General features: G+C 43.9%; 1 protein-coding gene across 1 annotated transcript in view; it reads left to right on the top strand.

Moving 5' to 3' along the window:
- Gpc6 (glypican 6) overlaps positions 1-22,536 on the top strand; it is a 1,004,917-nt gene that overhangs the window by 962,101 nt on the left and 20,280 nt on the right. The window contains exon 7 of the mRNA XM_034498066.2: positions 15,337-15,473. Coding sequence (XP_034353957.1) covers positions 15,337-15,473 — 137 coding nt within the window. The remainder of the gene's footprint in view (positions 1-15,336; positions 15,474-22,536) is intronic.

The raw sequence follows: 22,536 nt of genomic DNA, 5'->3' as shown, positions 1-22,536 counted from the left end.
CAGCACGTTGAAACTCTAAACAGTGTTGAATAACAAACCCACCCATTTACTGTTGCATTTGGTCCTGAAAATTATACCGGTGGCCCCAAGAACAACCAGGCTTTTATAAATACCAGTCGCAGCTTCTCCTACCTAGGACATTTGCAGGAAGTGTTTGTTGAATTCAACTGGCAACACATGAAGCTCATTGATCTGAGGCTCGGTTTAGAAGTCAAACAGCTACAAGAGTTTGCAGCATTACCTAGCGGGCGGGTCAACAAGAAGGAATGGTGATGGCCATATGCATTCCAAGTAAACTCTGTAAACGTGGAGTGGACGGCGCATGTGTGAGCCATACATTCCTAATTCCACACAAGAAGACTGGTTAAATATTTAAAAATTATTTTTGAAGCAGGTTTAGAGATACAGTGTAAAAAAATGTTAGCAAAATCTCTTGGGAAAAGGCGGTTTCTGTTTTTAATAGTGTCCCAGTTAGCAACTGATTTAAAATACTTTCTTGATCAACCCAAAAATCCATTTCAAGGGAAAGGAAATAAATTATAGTGCCATTAACAATCACGCACTGTAGAAGTGCCCATTATACGAGAACCTCCGAGCTTGCCTTTGCTGCTCCAGCTCTAAGCCCCTTTCACAGAAATAATCAAATAGTGCCTTTGATTTCATTAGGAATATTAATGAAATTGAAATAAGCTGCAAATTTCCCTTTGACTCATTAAGTTAGAAAGTCAAAGTGCTAAAAATATACACTTGAGCTTCAAAATAGACTAAAATGGATAACTGTAAAAAAAAAAATCGTTTTTCTCTTCTCTACAAGAATATAACTTAAAGTGAAAAGACCAGCTGGGGGAAATGTGAGCTGGCTGTAATGCCGGACTGGGCTCTCTGTGTAAACATATGTCTATATTCGTCACATAGTTCTCCCCGTCAAAAATATCTTAGAACTTGTACGGTCAGAGCAAGTATCAATAACATAAAATTTCACAGCCCCCTTTTAGAGCTGTGGCCTTAACATTTTGTAGGGAAATAAAGCTTTGGTTAACCTTGGCTCTGGCAGACCTCATTAAAATAACAGCCTGTCAGTTTCAAGTTTAAAATAACAGGGTTGTCAGTTTAATACGCAGCGGAACAATCTACAGTTTTATTCCCTGGGACAAGGGGGGGGGGGGGGAGAGAAAAGGGAGGAGGGTAAAGGTTGAACAACACTGCCATCTGGTGGCCACAGTGAGTGTGGGGGTTTTTGAGGGGGCGGGGGGGGGTATTTTTCTTTTTTTTTTTCCTTTAACAGACTGCAAGAGAGGTTCTGTTGGCTTGAGCGAAAAGAGTGAGCTGTCAAGCTGTTTTGCACAACTTTTAATGTCTAGTTTATGATAGCTTTTTTTAAATTTAAATTTGTACACACACCTGGTTCAAAATGTACTTAAAATCCCCAACTACAGTGAGCTGATAAGAAACTGCTCCTCGCTAGAACTGTATGGCAACAAGAAGATTGAACAAAAAAATTTTAAACAGATTTCCCTATCTAAGAACTCCCAGGGGCTGGAGAGGTGGCTTAGCAATTGTGAATCCTTGCTGCTTTTGCCTTCCCCTGTTCACATCAGGAGTCTCACAGGCACCTGGAACTCCAGTTCCAGAGCATCTGACGCCTGCTTCTGACCTCTGCAAACAAACACGCAGAGTCAGAGACATACACAGACAAAGACACAGATACACAGAGACTGGGAGAGAGAGAACTAAAAATAAAATACATTTTAAAACATCGATTTTTAAGAAAGAACTTTCATACGTTCGGTGGCTTGTCACTTGAACATCGTGCTGGAAGTTCATCGAACTATGATGTGTGTCCTTTACTAGATGATGGTTATACTTCAATAAGAAAGAAAGAAATGTAAGCAAAAAAAAAAAATCCTGTCTGTAGGCAAAATAGTGACAGATGTCACAAGTCTGATCCAACAAGTTCCCATTTATGTAAATGGAAACCATCCTGAAAGTAGGCTGGATCGCATGTGGCATCTACTGCAGCCCTGTTTTAATTCTGCAATTTGCTAGTGGGCTCTGGACAGCTGACTGGGGGGTGGGGGGTAGCTGTGGCCATCCAATATGGCAGCCATCAGCCTCTTGTGGAAATGTCTTAGACTAAATTGAGATTAACTGTAAGTTTATAGTGCAAGCCAGATTGCAAAGACTTAGCACAAAAAAGAACATAGCATGTCCCATTGCTATATGATAAAGCCAGAACACCTCAGGTATGTTGGATTAAATCAAGTATATTACCTATAATCTTTCTATTTATCTTTTTTTTTTCAGACAGGGTGTCACTATGTAGCCCTTGCTGGCCCTATGAGAATAGGCTAGCCTCAAACTCACAGGGAGCCCACTGCCTCTGCTTTCCAAGTGCCGGGGTTAAAAGCATGCACCAACATTCCTGTCTCCAAACATATTCTTAAAATTTGTTTCAATTTACTTTGTTATTATACCAGCTGGAAATTTATAAATCACATACGTATGTGACATCTGTAGTTCGCTTTGTATTTCTAGTGAACATCACTATCTTAAATACCTGAACACTCCCCGTTTAGAACTGTTGTTTATCCAGCTTTCACGGTTGTTTTTCCTCACCCTGGAGCTGTAGATGGCTAGCCTTTAACTCTGTACCTGGTAAAAGACAAAGTGTACCCATGGTGTCTATCTTCTGCCAACTTACACTGTAAAGGTGGAGGCCGAGTGCTCTGGTGTCTCTTGGATCTAATCATATGAGGCATTGACGCGTACCCTGGTTGGTGCCCCATGGGGTAAATTGGATCTTTAAGATACCAGATGGCTCCCAGGAACAGGTAATTTACCTCACAGGGGTAAAAGCTTGATTTCCAAGAAAGAGTACAGTCAAGTCACCCTACACCATCTGTCCCTGTGGTGATGTGTCTCCTCGTTAAGAACTTCCAGTCCCAAGTACCTTAGCAACATAGTCACTCACTAAACTATTAAATCCCTAAGTGGGCTGTGTTTCCAGAAGGGAGGACTCTCTTCCACTTGGAAGCCAACTCCTAATGAGATTAGACCACTTGGCCAAAGTCACAGAGAAGCACGCATACCTCCATGGTTTTCCTTCTGTGTAGGAGACACTTCTCTTCTATGAACTCTCTCAGCTCAGGGGTCCTGTCACAAACAAATCTTTTCAGATCTTCTGCCAGGAGACACTTACTGGTTCCTCAAGATCCAGTTCAACTGCCACCTCCTCCCATCCCCTCCTTTATAATACGTCAGGTCTTCTCACAGGGTCCATGCCTTAAATGTAGAGGCCACTCGTTATTAACATATGCACTCCATGGAGCAGTCGGTGGATTGAAGGCAGGTCTATGACTTGTCTGTTACTGCATGCTCAGGAACGTAAAACACTTGGGGTATTGTGTATTCTACACAGGTGCCTGCGCATGTCTGTAGCTGAAGTGATCACTCATTGACCCCACAAGAAAGACACTCCTTCCAAAGGCAATCCAAATGCAGCTGTCTTGGCCTTGGGCTCCCAACTGTTAGGATTACAGGTCTTTGCCACCAAGTTCACCTTCAATTTCATCTGGGGATTCTGAATTATGCCCTCTCCTGCCTACTCAGTTTCCTCCCTTCCTTCTTCCCTTCCTCCCTCCCTTCCTTCTTCCCTTCTTCCCTTCCTTCCTTCTTTCCTCCCTCCCTTCCTTCCTACACTCTCCACTGAGTACATAACCCAGCCGTTGCACTGGCAGATGGGACATACTCCTCCTGGACTGTGACCTAAGGACCAGTGGCCCTGCCACAGTGTTCCTTCAAGACTAGGAGGAGAAACATCTGACATCACAGATAGCAAAGACCCAAGGGAGCCTGGGAGACCCTCTCCTCGCCTTTGCAGAGCCTCATACTTGAGTTAAAGCTTACACCAGGAGTGCTGTGGTCCCCACTCCTGGAGCTATGTATATATGCTTCTCCAGTTTTCAGAATTCCGTCAAGCCCAGGTCACTGATAATTAAACTCAACCCGATTCACAGCTCAACCCATAAAGAATAACCTTATGTTGTGTCACAGATTTGAAAGAATTGATACAAAAGTAGCATTTATTATGCTGTACACAGCACCAGTCTACACAGTTAGGAGTAAATCAAATCCCAGGCATCCAAACGAGATTTACGCTCTTTTTATTGCCTATTCCATAAAAGATTTAGGACAACCTTCGTCTACCCTAAGTGGCTTTAGAATACAGATAAATCTGATTTGCACCTACAATCCATCGAATACTCTTCAGCGCTGCCTCTAAACGGCTTTCCCCTGGGCATTCATCTTTTGAGCTCCTGCTGGTGAGTAGACCAGGTTTATAAGATCTCAGTGAGGAAGGCCGCGATCCACTCCACCACGCTCGGCTGAGCCAAAAGATATGTCTTGTTTCCTGTTCTGTTCGGTTCCAGGCACCCGTTGCCACTTCAGAGAAGTAGGCCCAAGTATGTGCCAACTACTCAGATGTCTTGTGGAAGAGTAAAGAAAGCTTCAATTATTCAGAAATAAATGACAAATTCTGAGGAGTACCCCATGTGAAGTCATGTCCTGTCTCCACCCCGTGTGTGTGTGTGTGTGTGTGTGTGTGTGTGTGTGTGTAGACTAGAGAGTAACCATGTGTGTGCATTTATGTGTAAGTGGGTGCACAGGGAGCTGGCGCATTTGGAGGCCAGAGGGTGACTGCAGATGTCACCACAGGAATGCCAAGCTTCTCCTGTAAAATAGAGTATCTCCGATGGCTTAGAACTTTCCACCTAAGATAGATGTACCGACCAGCATGCCCCAGATCTGCCTATCTCCACCTCCCTGCCACTGAGGTTTCATGGATGCCGCTGTACCTGCCATGGGTCTCATTTGGATTCTGGGAGGCAAACCCGGGGCTGCCTTGCTTTAAAGGCAAGCGCTTGCCAGCTGAGCTGTCTCCCCACCACCTTCCTCCTTTTTTAATTAGCAGACATGCATGTGATATCCTGGGTTTCATTTCCTGAAGATGAAATTTCAATATTTTAAGAGTAACTTCAGGAGGCTATGTGCTTAGCAGAATCATTTTTATGTCTGTCACATACCGAAGTAGAAATTGGGCCTCTGTTTCAATTTCCTGGATGTCACCAAAGTCTCTCTGAAGGAGTTACACAGAGAAGAACTAGTTGGCAAAGAAAAATTTTCAGCAAAACTAGATGCTCAAAACTTTCAACCTTTTTCTACATTGACAAAATCATTAGTTTCCTAATTAATCCCTAGATTGATCTTATTCAGGGTCCCACTCCAGGGCCCTGACCTCATTGACTACAATAGGAAATAGAGAAACCCATTCTTTGTACCACAAAGAACCTCCCAAGATTGTCATTCCATGATTATGGCAATGTCGGAGGGGGCAGAACTCAGGTTTAAATACGAACCTGATTCATGTGCCTCAGCACACTGATAAAATATTGAACTCATTCTCTTTGTGTGAGACCACACCTGAGATCGCCCTGTCCTACATGATGAAGACTGCATCTCTAATAACCTAATTTAGAATCCGCTCTTGTCACAATTCACAGATCATGGCAGCTCCTTGGAGATGTCTGTGTCTGCTCAGCCAAAATAACGTCAACAAAATGAGCACGAGGCCAGAGCTAGCCAAGAAAAGACCTGTTGTCCAAAGCAGAGTAAGAGAAAAAAAGGCCACTCAGACCCGAGATCAGAAATGCATCAGAAGGGGGTGTGACTGGTAGAAAACAAGCCAGCAGTGGATCGTGAATGTGTAGGAAAAGCAAGAGAGCCGGGGGTCTCTGCATGTTAGCATCAGACAGAAGAGGAAGGGCTTGCCCCCTTGTCTGTGCTCAGGATATCCGTAAAGATGCTTGGAACAAAGAAGGCAGAAGCAGTGCTTCAGCTCAATCGCGGAGCCTTCTTTCTCCAGACCCCAGTGGAGGTCATAGAGACCACTGAAAAGGAGTCTAGACAAATCTTGTGACTCTTCTAAAACCTTTGGGGCATAGGCACTCTGCTTTAAAATTTGACAATTCAATCAGAAAACCACTCCTTGAAGTCATTCATAATTTTCAGTCGCAAAAAGAAAACAATGTTGAAGAGGCCACTGGGCAAAGTGAGTCTCTGATTTTGAGTGTATTTCTGGGGACTAAATGATCTCCCTTTTCTTTTGACTGTTAATTTAATTGGTATTAGCTCAAGGTCCAGTTGTGCCTTTTCTCAAGGACATGTGGCACTATTTCTCTACTTTCTTGTCTGGAACATGAGATCACAGGTAACGGGGCACAACTAAACCATTAGGTTCGAACAAAAATGTGAACATTTGATGTCTTTTCTTTCTAATGCACACACACACACACACACAACTTACTTGAACAGCATAGGAAGTTATCTCTGATGTTGCCAACATTTAATTCACTTTGAGGAGCATTGTTTTGCCTGATGAAGATTCTATCTGTCTTCTTGGGGTCATGCCCTTTGTAGAGTGTGATCATTCAGCTAAGAAACTCCCAACCAGAAGCCAGAGGGGATAATTCACTCTTTAACCTTTTCATCCAATTCCAGATCCCCAGAGAAACTCAACAGAACTAAGCATTGTCTTTTTGAACATCAAAGCTTCACTCACCTCCTCCTGAGTTTTTATCCTTCCTATTTTTTTCCTACAAAATGCTCCAGTGTGTGTCTCCTTAGGGAGCAAGGCTACAAGTGCCATACCACAGGAGAGAAAATATGTCACACAGCAATAGACTAGGCACTGTTACTGGGTTCCCTGGGAGCCCAGAATGTGGGGCTGTTTTTAAGTCGCATTGTGACTTAAGGACACAATAGAATGCTGGGTGTGTTATGTGGGCAAATCTGCTTTAGCTTCACCAACAGGCTGGATTCAACAGAGCCCCTGCTGTCACCCCCAAGACTTATTTGCAAGTTTCCTGAAAGGAAACATGGTACAAACAATTTCTCTACAGAGTGTTATAAAACTTAAACATTGTAGGACAGACAGAGACACTCTGAGACACCGAAAAGCAATGCCAAAGAGTTTCATACAATCTAAAAAAGAAATTTAAAGTTGAAAACTGGTAAGTGATAAGACGTTAAGAGTGATGATCAGAAGACGTGAACTTGAGCTTTACAACATAAATTAAGTATGCTTCCTCACAGAGCATGGCTACATCCTACTTTCTGTCTGAGACTGCCTTCCTCATGGATGGCCAGGTTGGAAAAACTAGTCTCTCTCTGCAATTCAGGAAATTGAAACAGTCCAGATTCCACATGTTTTCAAGCGGATGGAAGAAGCTGCAAACAGATAGGTTCTCAGAACTTGTTCCATCACTGAAGGGCAAACATGACGTGGTTCTCAAGGCAGGCTCACAGTTAGTAGAGAAATCAGGACCGAAGGACAAGCTGACTCTTTTCTGAAAGTAAGTCCAGGCAAGGTTGCCGCTCCAAAACACTTAAATACACTGATTTTCTCTTAATTTACCTCAGTAGAGGACTGGCCAGACTGCCTTTGTTTTGTTAAACAGACTGTTTTCCAAAGCTAACAAATGACCTTCAGCCTATAAAATATTTACATTGTTTTTCCCCTCATTATATATTATTTAGTGTATAGCCCTTTAAATATTAATCATCTATTTTTTTTCTAAAGATATGGTATATATTATTTACATCTGATTACATTATGTTTTTATACAGATGAAGTAAGCACACTGAACCGCTTCTTAAGTCATAAGTAAACAGGGCATGAGGCCAGCTGCTCACAACAGGTAGCTAGGAGAATAGATCCTGGTCCAGGGGTGGTTGGTGTAGGACAGCAGGTATCCCTCTCGATGTGGCTGCCCCCCGGGACAGACCCAGAAGAAGGAAGGGTTTCCAGGTAAACAGAATTAGACTCTTGGCGAATGGACAGGCTGTCATGAGCAAATCTCTTCGAGAAGAACAAAGTCACATGTGCCCCATCAAGTAATCCTCACTAGCAACAACAGAGCTTACATAGTTGAAAAGCAACCCCCATGAGAACATGGCAGATATCTTGCTTACAAAACCAAAAAGAAGCTATTGTAAGTGCTGTGCAGGATCCCAAAGACGACTTAAGATGGAAGTGCTTCCATTTTTACTTAAATTCTCATGATTTATCCACAAGCCAGGATTACCTTTATGGTCCCTGGGCCGCTCCTCCCAGACCATACATAAGTCACACCAGCAGTGACATCTACAGTGAGTTCTCATTGTAATCCTGCTTAGAGGGTTGAAGGAGCATTTGAGATCCCTTCCTGCTGTTAGTAAAGACCTGACTGAATTTGCCCACATCTTTCCAACTCTCCAAAGAAAAGTCTGGATGGCAGTAGCTGACAGATAATCGATGTTTTCTTAAAAATCTTACTCCCCTTAGCAGATAATTGGCAACGCTGTTCATGTACATGTTCACTCAACAAATATTTATTAAGCACCTGGTGCACACTAAGTGCTGTTTGCTGAGTCTTGGTTCGTGGAGCAGATGTTTCCTGGGAGCCATGGATACCCAGCGGCTCTTTAGCAAAGTCCAGAGCAGAGGCTGCAAGCAGCCATTCTGCATAGGTAAAATCATCGTGGGGATGAAAACCGAGAGGACGTGTTGTGCTTTTCGTTTTAAGCCCTCTGGATAGAATTACTAATTAGCCTGCTTCCTAATTGTCCCCATAGTGGGATTCAACAGTCACAAAGAGAAAATATCAGCAAAACCTTACTTGCTTAGGAGGGAATACAGTATTCCCCAGAAAGCCTTCCAGACAAATCGGTATCTAGACTCTCACAGCCTTCCACTTCCTCAGGACTGTGTCTACCACAGATCTATCCACACCCACCAAACAGTGCACACCATCCAAGGGCAGCCGCGGTGCACGATCCATCCCTGGCAGGAACCCTGACATATACAGAGGCAGAAGCGCTTGATGAAGGAATGTTGGCAGTGAAAGCTTTTTTTTTTCTTTTCTTCTTTCTTTTCTTTACTCCACCAACTTATCGAATGAAAATTGTCTTCTACTTCCTGTCTCATTAAACTAACTAAGTATTACTGATTGTTTTGCTTGCCAAATCACCAATTTCAAGTAAGTCATGTGAGCCTCTGTGTTATAGGCAAGCAGGCTCTATTTTTTTTTTTTGTCTGTGTTTCCATCAGCAAAATATTCAAGATCATAGACATTTTGGATACTGGCAATAATTTATGCCTAAGTTATATAATACCCCTACTGAACTCATGTATTATATGCTGTGTGTCCTTGCAAAGCAAAAACCTCTGCGGCTAAGTTACAAAGAATTTTTATTTTACTTCATATGTTGCAGAGGCATGGAGAGGAAGCAAGTGTGTCAGCAATCACCACACAGAAATGACAAATGTTTGAAGAGATAAACTGACCCTGACTTGAGCAGGAGATGATACAAGCCTATATTGAAAGACCACATGGCATGCCACAAATATATACAACTGGGTGTCAAATTTAAAAAGTACGCTCTTGAGAAGAGGACTGGAGAGATGGTTCAGCAGTTAAGAGCACTGGCTGCTCTTCTGTGGGACCCAGCTTAATTCCTAGCACCCACATGGTATCTTATAACATTCAGAAACTCCAGTCCCAGGGCATCTTATGTTCTCTTCTGACTCCATGGGCAGTAAACATGTGATGCACAGAAATACATGCAGACAAAACACCTCTAGCCACAGAATAAACATTTAAGCATAAGAAGAGGAATATAGTTTCTTTTATCAATGAGCTCACTTTCTATGTCAGTTACTTATAGATGATTGTGCTTTGAATTGGTAAGTTTTATATTGAATGCTTTTCTGAGTAGGGTGATTCATATCACAATGGGCTGGTCCATCTTGCATAAGACAATATGCCTTCCATTATTCAGTACCTAACTGTACACTGTAATATCGAGTATCTAATGGGCATGGAAATGTCCAGTATGTAAAGATACACTGTAATATCCAGTATCTAACAGTACACTGTAATGTCCAGTATCTAATGATACAGTGTAATATCTGGTACCTAATGATACACTGTAATACTCAGTATTTGATAGTACATTGTAATATCCAGTATCTAATGATACACTGTAATATCAAGTATCTAATAGTACACTGTAATATCCAGTATATAATGATACACTGTAATGACTATGATCAGGGAACACTCAATGCAGATGCTACTTCTCAGAAATCAGGAAACACTGGACAGTAGCCTAACAGGACAGAACACCTACATCTGTATGTCACATTAGCTCCTAATGTTTGTGCTGCATCAGTCCACATACCATGACAGGAAATGTCAGTACAGCATAGTAAGGTGATTTGATAGCAGCCATGCTCTCCTAACTTTTATTATAATATCCTAATGCTGTGATTCCATTTTTATTCCATTTCCAATATTAGCTATTGTCAGTTCTTAATATGAGTAATTTATAAGTTACACTTTATCATAGGTATGCATGTAGAGGTAAAACACACACACACACACACACACACACACACACACACACACACGACTTAGTGTTGTGTAGAGTCTGGGATATCCATAAGGGTCTTAGAACCAATTCATAACCAAGGGAATACTTCTGTATTCAACCTACCATCGATTCTTCTCCTATGCTCTCATTGTTTAAAAGAAGCCCAAAGTTTCCCTTCAAAAGATATTTTTAACTCACTCTTCCATTTAATGAGTTCATGAAAACCACAGAATCTCATCCATACATGCATGGGCCCACACATACAGTGCCACACTTCCTACTGTGGAAGATTTACCTGTTCCATCTTACAGCTGAAAAATAGTCTGTCGCCACACAGCCTGGCTGAAGTATTAACTCTATGTGGAATATTAGGAGTGCTTAATTCCTCTTGCATTTTTATATTTTGAAAGTAGAAACATGAGTGTCGGTGTTTTCATCCTGAATCACAGTGATTCACTCCTGCATCCACAGAGATACACACAGAAATCTCAGCACCAGTGCCAGAGGCTTGGAGGCCAAGACAGTCAGCAATGACACCTGTGAGCAACTATACCAAGGTCTACACGTAAAACTATGTCTCTACCACTTACTAAATACGTGACAAGACAGCTTTAGCTGCTCAAGGCTTCTGTGTCCCTGTTGTGCCCAGGGTGTGGCAACAATAGTTTATCAGGATGAAGTTGTGAAGCTTGCTTTGAGAGGCTTAGCAGCTTGAGAGCTCTTATCACACACTCAGACGGTGACTTCTACATACATTCCTAACAGCTGCACTCCTGACAAGATGACTTTATCCCCCCCCCCCAATTGTGTCAGCACTTTTACTTTTTCAGACACTTCTACAGAGAATGGCTACAGAGATCAACGCTAGCATCCTCCTCTAACGGATTCGATCGTGACTGGGGGCTTTGGCTTTGTTTGCTCCTTCCAAATAAATAAAAGTCATAAGGACATTTTATCCCTAAATATCTCAGCGTGAGTCTCTTGAAAGAGATTTCTTCACAGCCTCGTGATCACTACTACACTTGAGAAAATTAGCAGTACTTTCATATTTTCATCTTGTATCTCTCCTATATTCAAAATTGCCCCATTATCTCAACACTCTCCTACAATTGGATACCTGCGTCCAGATCTATGACAGCAGCAACGTCTTCCATATGACATTTGGTTGGGATGTTTCATGGATTTTTTTTTTTTTTTTTTTTTTTTTTTCATCTAGAACAGTCTTCCTGCCTTTATTGATTTATTTATTTACTCATGCTCGTTTGAAGAGTTGAGACCAGTTGTCTTATGTAATGTCTCATTCACCAGATGTGTCTGATCATTATTTGTGCTCCTGTTCAGCTTCCTCTTCTATCCCCAGTGCCTGCTGTAAATTGGAAGTTAAGTCAGAAATTCCATGAGATTCAAGTTAAACATTTTGGTCAGCTTATTTTCTAAGTGAGATCATCAAATGGAAGAGGCTGGCTGTGCCTCCTACCTGTCCCTTGGTCTTACATGTCTCTGGCTTCCCTGATTATGCCTATGGCCTTCCTCTCTATGCTGTGACTTCCTGAGTGCCATTAGGCTGGACAGAAGAACGACTCCACAGTCTTCTTGTGGGGCCAACTTTCCATGGACATTTTCATGAGCCTTAAACTAAAAGATACAGCTCTTGAAAGGTAGGAGTTCAAAGTATCAAAAATAAACGCCAGATAAGTACCAAAAGATGGCGTGGGTTTTTTCTGTGAACCCCAACTGTATATGTTTGGATCAAGTTCCTATGGAACAACAAGCTGATTCTTCAGAATGTCAATAAAAATAGGCAAGAACATTCACACTGTCATGTCAGCATTTGTCCTGTGATGCTTGGTCTCTCTGGTCCTTAGGAGAGTTGTGAGGACGAATCCAAAAATAGCTCATCTGGGATGCAAAGGAAGAGAGGGAGCTTTTATAATGACCACTGGCTTCGGTCTGCATCGAGTTTGTGTCGTGGATGTGTCAGATTGGTGTGACCATCCATAATGCATGTGTTCTGGAGAACTCCTAACATAAAGCTTACCTCACAGCCTCATGCTCTTACGTTCCAAGAAAACAAAACAGACAGCTCGGGGCTCTTGCAGAGCAGTAATGTGTGCTATTTGGAGATCAAAACAACGAGAGGGATTAGACAAGTCTTTCTAAACAATGTGAAAATTGAAAAACTTCCCTGAGACTGGACATAAGCTCCCATCATTCCAGCATCCTTTAAAACTGCAGGCGTGTTCTTTCCCACCACAGGCGTGTCCTTTCCTGGTGGCTAATAGCATCCATTTGTTCAGCTGTGTGCCTCGACTTTGCAGGCTGCAGGTGAATTGCCGGGTGCTCGTGCAGAATGTTAAAACACCATTTACATTTCTCAACGCTCCTTTGCTGTTATCTCCTTGAATTGCACAATGAAAACGTTCAGTTACCAAAATGCCAGAGAGAACATGCCCTGATTGTAAAACGTGGTGCTGTGAGCAAATCAGGGAAGCTCCACACCCCATCTTCATGAAGGGCTCCTCACACAGCCAGGGACAGCCCCATGTGTCACAGCAGCCTTTACTATGACTCACATGTATGTAGCGTTTGTAACATTGTCTATGAAATCAGAACAGAATGGGGTAATTAAAACCAGCGTCTTGTTGAACATTTATCAAGCACAGTTTCATACACATCACTAACTCACCCTGGGCTTTATCAGGGGCTTTTCCTATAACTTTAGCATCCGGAGTCCCCTAAGTTGCAAACCAGGGTGAATAGTCACTTGATCATTGTTGACCCCTGAAGATAAGATGGTTTCCAACCCTATCTCTACCTCAGAAAGCATAGGGATGAGACAGGGAAAGGAGGCTGCTGGCCAGAACGTAATGAGGTCCTTGTGTGGACCTTGGATGCACGCAGTCTGAGTCTAACTGGGAGCCAGAGAAACAAGCAGCCTGACATCCCGGTGTGTGATCATCGGTTCCTTTAGGAAATATGGCCACAGAAAAGGATGGCTTCTGGACTCCTCAGTGGCCACCTCCTCCCGTGTCTTGCCTCTCTCCCTCTCCGTGTCCACGTCTTCCGCCCAGCCCTCCTGGCGTAGAGTCTAGCTAAATTGACTCACTTTTACTTCCTCACCTCTGTCAGGATCTCACCTGAAAATCATGACACATTCTAGGGTGCTTTGGGTCAGGACTTCAAAAATGCTAACTTGTGAGGACCCTGCAGCCTGTAACTGATGCAGGTTATCCACCTATGCATTTTCTCTGTGTTGGTAAAGAATTGCCAGGCCACTGGGACACTGCATCAAATGAATGAACCGGATGTTCGTAATGGAGCCAAAATGACATCAGATCCTTATCCCTCCCTTTCCCACAGATAGGAAGGAGGTCAGAGCTAAGCTTGAAACAAAACCTGCGACACTGGCACTGAGTACTGAGGTGCTGAGTGCTGCAGCCCTCAGAGCTACATCGGTTGCTCACGGTTAGACTGGCTTTCATCTTTGGGTACTAGAGATTTATGGTGGACTAAGTTTACCACTCACCACCCAAATGCATTCCATCTGAGCCTGTCGACTGGACCACAGCAGAGGTCTTTGTGGGTCCATGTTCCACCCACCTCAGAGCACACTGGGAGTTTGACTGCTCTTGTCCCAGGCGAGTGCTGGGCTGTGGGGAAGTGCCGAGACACTGATCCAGGGGTAGGAAAGTTCAGTCTGAAATGTGGGAAAGCTGGAGCTGGTTTGGGGGTTCCTGGGCCTGCTACAAGGCCAGTGCTGTGGGGTTCTCAGACTCTTGGATATCGAGGCATCATTGGGAGTCTATAAAGAGCTGAGAATGGAGTCAGGGACCCACAGGCTGAGGACAGCATCTAACTGTGCGTGGGGAGGGTAAGAGGAGGAGCTCTGAGAGGAACTCAGGAGAGCTCTGGCTTGTCTCAGTGTTGATTGTCCTTAACTTGGTAGTAGTTGTGGCTGGGAATGCAGAGAGGCCTTCTTCAGGAAAATTAAGCTGTGGCTGGATAGTCAAATGTGTTCTTCATGCCTCCCCATGGCACATCTTGATGAAAGAGACATGGTTCTAGACTGTTTATTGACCATTCATGTAGAAAATAGACACAACCCCACTTCTCAGGTCTGACCCTAGGTTAAATACCTTTTGCAGGAAAGAATGTCTAGAAAGGGAAGCTTATTGGCTAAGCCCTCGGGGCCTCTAGATACCTCATTAGCATGGAGAACTCTGTTCTGGGCCCTGTGACCACAAGTCACATTTCTGTATGTGGGGAGTGTGGCATGTGTTCCAGGCCAGGATTCTGGGGTTTGAGGGAGAGGGAGTTGCCTAAGTCTCAAGTGTGTGCCCACGAGTCTCCGAGTCTCAACCCACTCTACCTTTTGAAGCTTCTTGGCATGGCTTAACTGTCTCACAGTTAGCTTAGCTAGCAACAGTATTGACTTTCGCAGACACAGATAGTCAGTTGGGAAATGTGTTTTATCTCTTGGTGCACTGTTTTGGGGCCTCCATCCAACATCCGGGAAATGTGATCTAAAACTTGTATTTAGGGTGTTTACAACAGGTACTCTCTGTGGTAGAGTGGCTCAAAAGTAGATGGGACACTTCTTTGGTTTTTAATTCAAAGGACAGGCCAGAGAAGAGGGGAAACAGGGAGCCAGTAGCCTGAGTGTTCTCTGGGAGAAGCAAGAGGGAAGTGGAGGCGGGAGGCTTTCTGGGCAGTGGATCCTATAGCGGGATTTCATTCTCTGTTAAAAGCAGTAGTTTGTGCTTGGGGCCACGGTCTCTCACCTTAAGTTTGTCACATCCTTACCTAGAGAGGCAAGCAAAGCCCGACAAGACTCCTCACACTCTTTCTTGGTTTCTTGATCAGGTCACAGACATAAAAGAGAAACTGAAGCTCTCTAAAAAGGTCTGGTCAGCATTGCCCTACACAATCTGCAAGGATGAGCGTGTGACAGCAGGAACCTCCAACGACGAGGAGTGCTGGAATGGACACAGCAAAGCCAGGTGAGAGGTGCCTGGGTTCTCGGATGGGGCGGCACGCCCAGGGATGTGCAGCTCGGATGGGGCACAGCAGTCAGCCCTGCAAGGCTCTCCAGGCACCGCAGCAGACCTGTTTATGCAAAAAGCAGTGGTGGGCAGAGGGCTATGGAGCCACTTGGTGACAGCTGCTGCAGAGTGGCAGGTCTGATGGGCACGTGGGAGCACTTACTCTCAAGGTTCCATTAAGCACTGAATCCTTGTTCCGACTGCCTCGCCTCTGGTTGAGAACAGACAGTGGTGACAGATGCCAGCTTCCAGATAACCCGAGATCACAAAGAGCCCATTTTGTTCACTTAATGACTTTAAGACAGCAGAGCTATTTTTATCCTTAGTTAAATCTGCAGGGTTCTTTTTTCCTTTTTTCCTTTTTTTTTTTAAATCACAAGTTAAACAGGAAATGAAAATTCAACTGTAATATTTTCACCTTTGGAGGAAAAAAAAAAAAAAACCTCATAGCATTCCATGGGAAGGTGAAAGAAAATGAAGGAGAAACGGTGATGAAGGGACCTAGAAGGTTCCATGTCCCCAAAGTCCCATTGGGTCCCCTTTGTGGCTCTGCTCTTATCTTCCTACTCTACTGACGAGTGCTACGGCCATTTGATAAGAAATTTCTGAATCTGTTGGTTCAGCTCAGACCGGGCTTGGCCCAAGCTTGCCAGGGGTGGAGAAGTTGGATGGGGAAAGTGGCTGGGCATCGGCAAGCTGGGCAGGACGTGAGGAGAGGAGTCTGCCAGGCCTTCATCAGCGGGGCTGCGGGTGGGTGGGAAAGGCAGCTGGCTAATTGGACTCAAGGAACCTTTGGGGACTGACCAGCAGGTGGAGAAGCTAGAAAAGGCTTCTATTTGGGAGGGTCTTACTGGGCAGTTTTAAAGAAACTGAACCAGCTGCGATCCAAGCGAGGGAGGTGTGAGAAGCAGCTCAGAAGAATCTGCCAGAGGTAGGCAGAGAGCACAGAGGACACCTCAGGAGCCCACATTGCTTCTTTGCACTTTATACCATCTGTTTGGGGATAGTGTTGCCTATCTTGTGACGGACAGCCAAGCTGGTGAAACCAGGACAGCTGCAGAAAGATCTGCCACCAATTCAAGTTGCCCAACAGGTCATTGTTCAAACCTAAGGTTGAGACTAGAGAGGGAGATTGATGCTGTGAGCAACATGCCACCCATGGACAGAAGAATTCAGCTGTGAATTAATACCTCTGATGCATCAGCTCCCAAAAACACTACAGAAAGGCACCACCAGGCTGTGTAGGTGACCCGAGGGGCAGCCCTGCTGCAGGTGCCCCAACGGGCGGCTCTGCTACGAACCGGGTTTACCATTCAGTCCTGGCTGAAATGAAGGCTGTGTTGTGAACCTCGTTCCCAGGTTGTTGGATATTTGCACACACATAGTTACCTACAAAAGGGAATGTAGACAGTGTTTGTGCTTGTGGGCTGGAGAAGGGAGTAAACTCTGCCAAGAAATGAATAGAAGCATAAAAGACATCAAAGGAGTAGCTACAGGGAGGTCAGAGTGATTTATCCAAGTTCGTCCTTGTGAGGTTAAAGTACCTAGGTGAGGAATCTGGATCCTAGTGCCTGACACCCAGTTGACAAGAAAGAGCTCTCCCTTTCTGGCCTAGCATTCCTGTGTCCCTTAAACATACAAACAAACACCCCTAAATGTTCCTCTGTTCAAATTAAGAAAGTAAATGAAATTTAATGCTGTTTTATATAAATATGTAGCATAAAATGACAGAAATGTGTTTAGGACCATTTGAGAAATTTTGGAAAATTCCGATGTAATTCCAAGCCAAATCTCATGTAGCAATTTTTTTTTTTTGATGTGCAATTCAAGTCAGTGGCAAAAATAGCAGTTTCCAAAAATCAGAAATATAACATAACACGATCTAAAGATAGATGAATCTAATACTTATATTCTAAGGAACAACAAGAGGAAAATATTTAGAGTCTTGTTTTTTGTTGGAGGCCCTGAGACCATTGGGGGCTGATATGTGTACTGAAATTGAGCCCAGATCCTCTGGAATAGCAGCCTGTATTCTTAAGGCCCAAGCCATCTCAAATTTCTGTAAGTGAAAATTTTGCATGTGCAGTTAAAACACTGAGATTCCTAACACTCCATAGTTTAGACTATGAGTCAAGGAGTATCATGTAGCATCCTTTGTCATCACATGGCCTGGGGCATCACATACAGTGCCAAGCGTCCATGTTATCTGTCCAGACAAGGATGCCATGACGCTGAGTGGTCCAACGTTAGCACCCACGGCCAGAAACATCATAGTTTTATCACACGTTTGATTTTACATTAATTTGGTCACTGTGCATTCAGAAATCTTTTACTGTTGCCAGAGTTTTTCATGCCCCACACTTGGTTATGTGACTCCGTTTGAGGTCATGACCCACAGCTTACACCGGGAGGTGACATGAGATGACAATGTGGCTCAGGAGCGCCCCCCCAGTGCTCAAGAGCCACATTTGAATTTCATCCTGAGATAAGTAGGAGCACCTGTTAAGATCATCCCCAGTGAAGAGAAATAACCAAGCTTAATGCAATGCAGTCATTTCTAGGACTGTTCCCATACTTAGCCGATACAGCTTATGTTTTATTATGAATTTGTGTATTATTTAAAGAGACAGAGCTGTCAGATATTAATGACGCAATTATGTTCCCATTGAGTTCTTCTACTGTAGTTACTGTAGTATTGTATTAGTATCTGTAGTAGCGTATTAATGTTTGTAGCAATTGTATTGCTGTTGCAACCTTCTATTTGCTGACTTTGTAAATAGGGAACAGATCTAGACTTGTCGCATTAAATGTAGCTGAACCTGTCTTCTTTTCCAAATATTGATAGATCTAGAATCACACGGAGTGGGGAAAAAGTGGTTTTTGTTGTTGTTGGGTTTTGTTTTGGTTTTGGTTTTTGGTTTTGGTTTGATTTGGTTTGGTTTGGGGGTTTAGGCTTTTTCTTTTACTTAAACTAATTCTACAGAAAGATTTTGAAACTTGGAGAACACATTTGGTGATAGAGGTTATTCAGTGGGTGCTGTTATAAGTATGGAACAGAAGAACGCTTCGGTGGCTATGTGCTGTAAGATGACTGTACACAACCACAACACACTATGTATTTCCTCCAACAAAGCTTTAAGAAAGTATTTTGAATATTTTTACCACAAAGAAATAGCTTTCTAAGGAGTTAGATACCCTGATTTGAGCATTGTACAAGTACACATGCATCCAAATGTCATGTAAGTCCCTATAAGTTTGTACAGTTTTATATGATGATTAAGCACACAATGATAAGAATCATTATATATTAATAATTAAAAATCCACATATAATGCAAAACCTGTTCTTCTACTTTCAAAGGATGAATTTGAAGATGGCAGACTTTTTTTTTATGTTTAGGATCAGTTGCTAAACAAAGATGAAGAAAGAAGGTTGTTCTTGTCAACCATGTGAAAGTTTATTATTAAGAAAGATATCTCTCAGCGCACATTAAAGGATACAGAACACCAGTGCCCGTTAGGATTGATAGGGTGACATGGCGTTTATACAGCAAACGCTGAGCTCCAGCCTCTGAGAAGCCAGCTGCTTCTTCCTCTCTGTGTTTTGCCCATCAGACCCCTTCAGATACATCTTTCTGTTCTCACCCTTCCAACTTCCGTTTTTCTCCCAATATACTCATCAAACCTCTGTGACCCAGAAATGTGCCTGTTTCCAATGCTGATGTGTCTGAAATCAAAGTGACTCCAAAGCAGGCATGTCCATTTATGACGCTGACTGACTTATTTTTCCAAAGAGCTGCTATTAACTTAATGGCATCTGTCAAACTGGTGGTGTGATACACATAGATTAGCCTTGTGGGAGCAGCCACGCTGTGTGTGGTGTTGAGACCATGGTCATGGATGTGTACGCAGTCATTGCGCTAAGCCACTGCCTCTCCCCGCAGCTCTCCCTACTGCACTATTGCTCTTCCCTGCAGCAGGAAGTGGGAGAGAAGAGACCCTTCCCCTTGACAGGTTGCAAGTGTACCCACTGCCCAGCTGGCATTTGGATCTCCATTCTAATGGAAAGGCTCGGTAACCACAAGAACCTTTCTGCCTCTGTTGACTTCCCAGGACCCTGAGAAGATCGGTGAGATGTGTCCACAAAAATTGTTCATAAGCCCTAGAATGGTGCTACTCAGGCTTTAGTAGTGTGTTGGCGTAACTTTTGGAAACTTTGCATAAAAGTAGATTCTGCTTGGTTGTGTTGTAAACTGAAGGTTTGTTCCCCATCAAAACTCATATAAAGATTGCCCCCCCAATACATTCCATTATTCCCAATGTGTTTGTACTTAGAGGTGGGATGTGGGGCTGAGAAAGGATGGCTTGTTTTCTGGTAAGAGCACTGGCTTAGAAATGGCCAGAGACCCTACAAGGGACAGAATACATTTCACCACGCTCCCAGACCAGAAAGTGACATCACTGAAGAACGTCTGCCAACACCTTTGCCTTGGATGCCCCATTCCCCCAGAGCTGTGAGACACTAAGCAAAGCTATGAGTCTGAGATGGTCCCTGTGCTGGATCCTGTTTATTGTTCATTTGACACTACCTCAAGTTATATGGGAAGAGAGTCTCAATGAGGGATTTTCTAGATCGTGTTGACTTGTAGGCTTGTTTGTGAGGGATTGTCTTGACTATTAATTGACGTAGAATGATCCAACCCACTGCAGACAGGATAATTCCCTTGGTTATAGAACCATGTAAGAGAGGAGAATACTGATGGATGGATAGCACAAAAGGAAAAAGAAAAGCAAGGATCCACACTTCTATTTTCTTCTGCTCTTTGCTTTGGATGTGGTGTCCTTGCTACTGAGTTCTGCCCTGACTTGCCTCAATGATTATAACCGGATTTGTAAGGTGAATAAACCCTTCCTCCCCTCAGCTTCTTTTTGTCAGGGTATTTTTTTATTGCAGCCACAGAAATGGAGCTATAAACAAGACCTGAGTGAAGTTTGGGGTTTCTAACAAGCTCCCAGGCCAGACAGTTACTGCTGATGTAAGATCCACACATTTAGTGGTTCTGAGTGAGGACTGCCAAGGCAAGGAGTCCTTTAAAATACTGGACAGTTGGTCCGGGGAGATAGCTCAGAGGTTAAGAGCACCTGTCGCTCTCACAGAGAACCAAAGCTGGATTCCCAGCACCCACCTCAGCCAATCACTTCCGAAAGTGCCAGCCTCCAAACTACATTGAGAGCTAGACTGAAAACACACTGAAGGTCTAGATCCCAGCAGTCTATGCCCAGAAGCCCACACCAGTGACCCACAGAGCAAACACAGACCTGCCCTTAGGTGTCTGTAACCTGACGCAGGATGTCTAAGGCTCCCCTTCAGCCACCAGCAGGAAGTGAGTCTACAGGTAGAACTTCTACACCTCTCATTTTTTCACTGACCTAAGCAACTTCTAGGGGTGGATGGGAGAAGACAGAGGAGCATTCTGACCCAATTCAGACAAATAGGAACTGAAAGGAAGCTAGTAAGTTACAGGGGGAGATCGATAATAATCTAGAAAGGGGGAAAAAAATCAAAGACTCATCAAAGGAACAGGTTACAAATCTAGGCCTCCTAAAGGTCCCAGGGTGAACTTGGAGACCCTAGGAAGACAGGTGCAGCCATTAGTCATGCCTGAGAAGCACAGTCTGGGCAACCTGTGTCCAGAATGAGCTGTCTGTGCAGGAGCTAGGGAAGAGTGATGAGGTGGGAGGCAGCAAGGCATAGGCTGAGAGAGAAATAAAGCTCTTCTGTGGTTAGGATGCAAGTGGCAGGCTCTGCCCAGCCACAAACAGCAGGAGAAACAAAGCTCACCAGTGCTCACTCGGGCTCCTGACTTACAGCTCTCGGACAACAGAATTCTGCTTTCTTAGGACACGGCTGCAGTAAACAGTATGACCCATGACTTCCTCTAGGATTGTTTTCTCTTTCTCAAGACCCGCTATCCAAAAATCAAGGCAGGTCAGGCCACAGGTAAAGGATACAGTGTGAAACTCATGTCCCGCCAGCACACAGGTTGTCTGGTAGGATGTCAGTTATCTGGGGCTATGTGGAATTCTATGTCCATCACTGCCAGACTCTTCTCTCACCCCCATAGAACTATATAACTAGCAAAGACCATTTTTGTTCCCTACAGGTTAATGCATTGCTGTCCATATGTCCTTTCCTTAACACACCTACTGGGTGCCTGGCCGTGGTGATGTGCACCTTCAATCCCAATACACAGGACTCAAAGGCAGGTTTATTTCTGTGAGGTTAAGACCATCCTGGTCTACAGAACTAGTTCCAGGACATCCAGCACGACACAAACACAAATGCACAAAGACAAAACACTTTCTGGGAGGAGGTACTTAAGGACCCGACTAAGGAAGATAGATTAATTTGACCCATTGGAGATAGTTGTTGCAGGGAGCCACCATTGTGTTTTAAAGCATCTGATCCCCCCAGAAGCACTATACCCACCCCCCAGGAAATCCCTTCCAAGACCAATGGGTAGGCACAGAAACTTGTAAGAAGTAGGGGAAATAGAACAGTCTAGAAAACAGCTCAGCCAGCCTTGCCAGCTGCTCTGAGCTGTGACTGGGTAAGTCCGACCAGATGGAGTGATGTCTGGGGATGGGAGATCTGAGAATGGAGTGAGTCAGCAGGCCTGACAGGATGATACTGCTTTAGTCTCATAGCAAAAGATGCCCCTGAAACATCTAGCCGTTCTTCAAAGAATTGTACAACACTCTGTCTACACCCAGCCAGACCAACACACTGGGAAGGTGAGAAATCTTCTGAGAAGAAAACTGGCAGCCGTCAAATGTGGCACTGTTGAGTTCTGCTGCTGCACCGGAAGAGGATCAGGGGCATTCCCATTGGTGGACCAATGGGAGAGCAAGCTGTCATAGGTAGCTCATAGTTGTGAGATCACATAGTGCTCTGGCCTGGCTTCTGTCACCTAGGCTGCAGTCCTTGAGGTTTGTCATTGTTACACCAGGTGTGGGAATTT

Source organism: Arvicanthis niloticus, chromosome 3 (genome assembly GCF_011762505.2).
Source record: "Arvicanthis niloticus isolate mArvNil1 chromosome 3, mArvNil1.pat.X, whole genome shotgun sequence".
NCBI lineage: Eukaryota > Metazoa > Chordata > Mammalia > Rodentia > Muridae > Arvicanthis > Arvicanthis niloticus.
The sequence above is the reverse complement of the archived record's forward strand: the minus strand, read 5'-3'. Positions and strand labels throughout refer to the sequence as shown.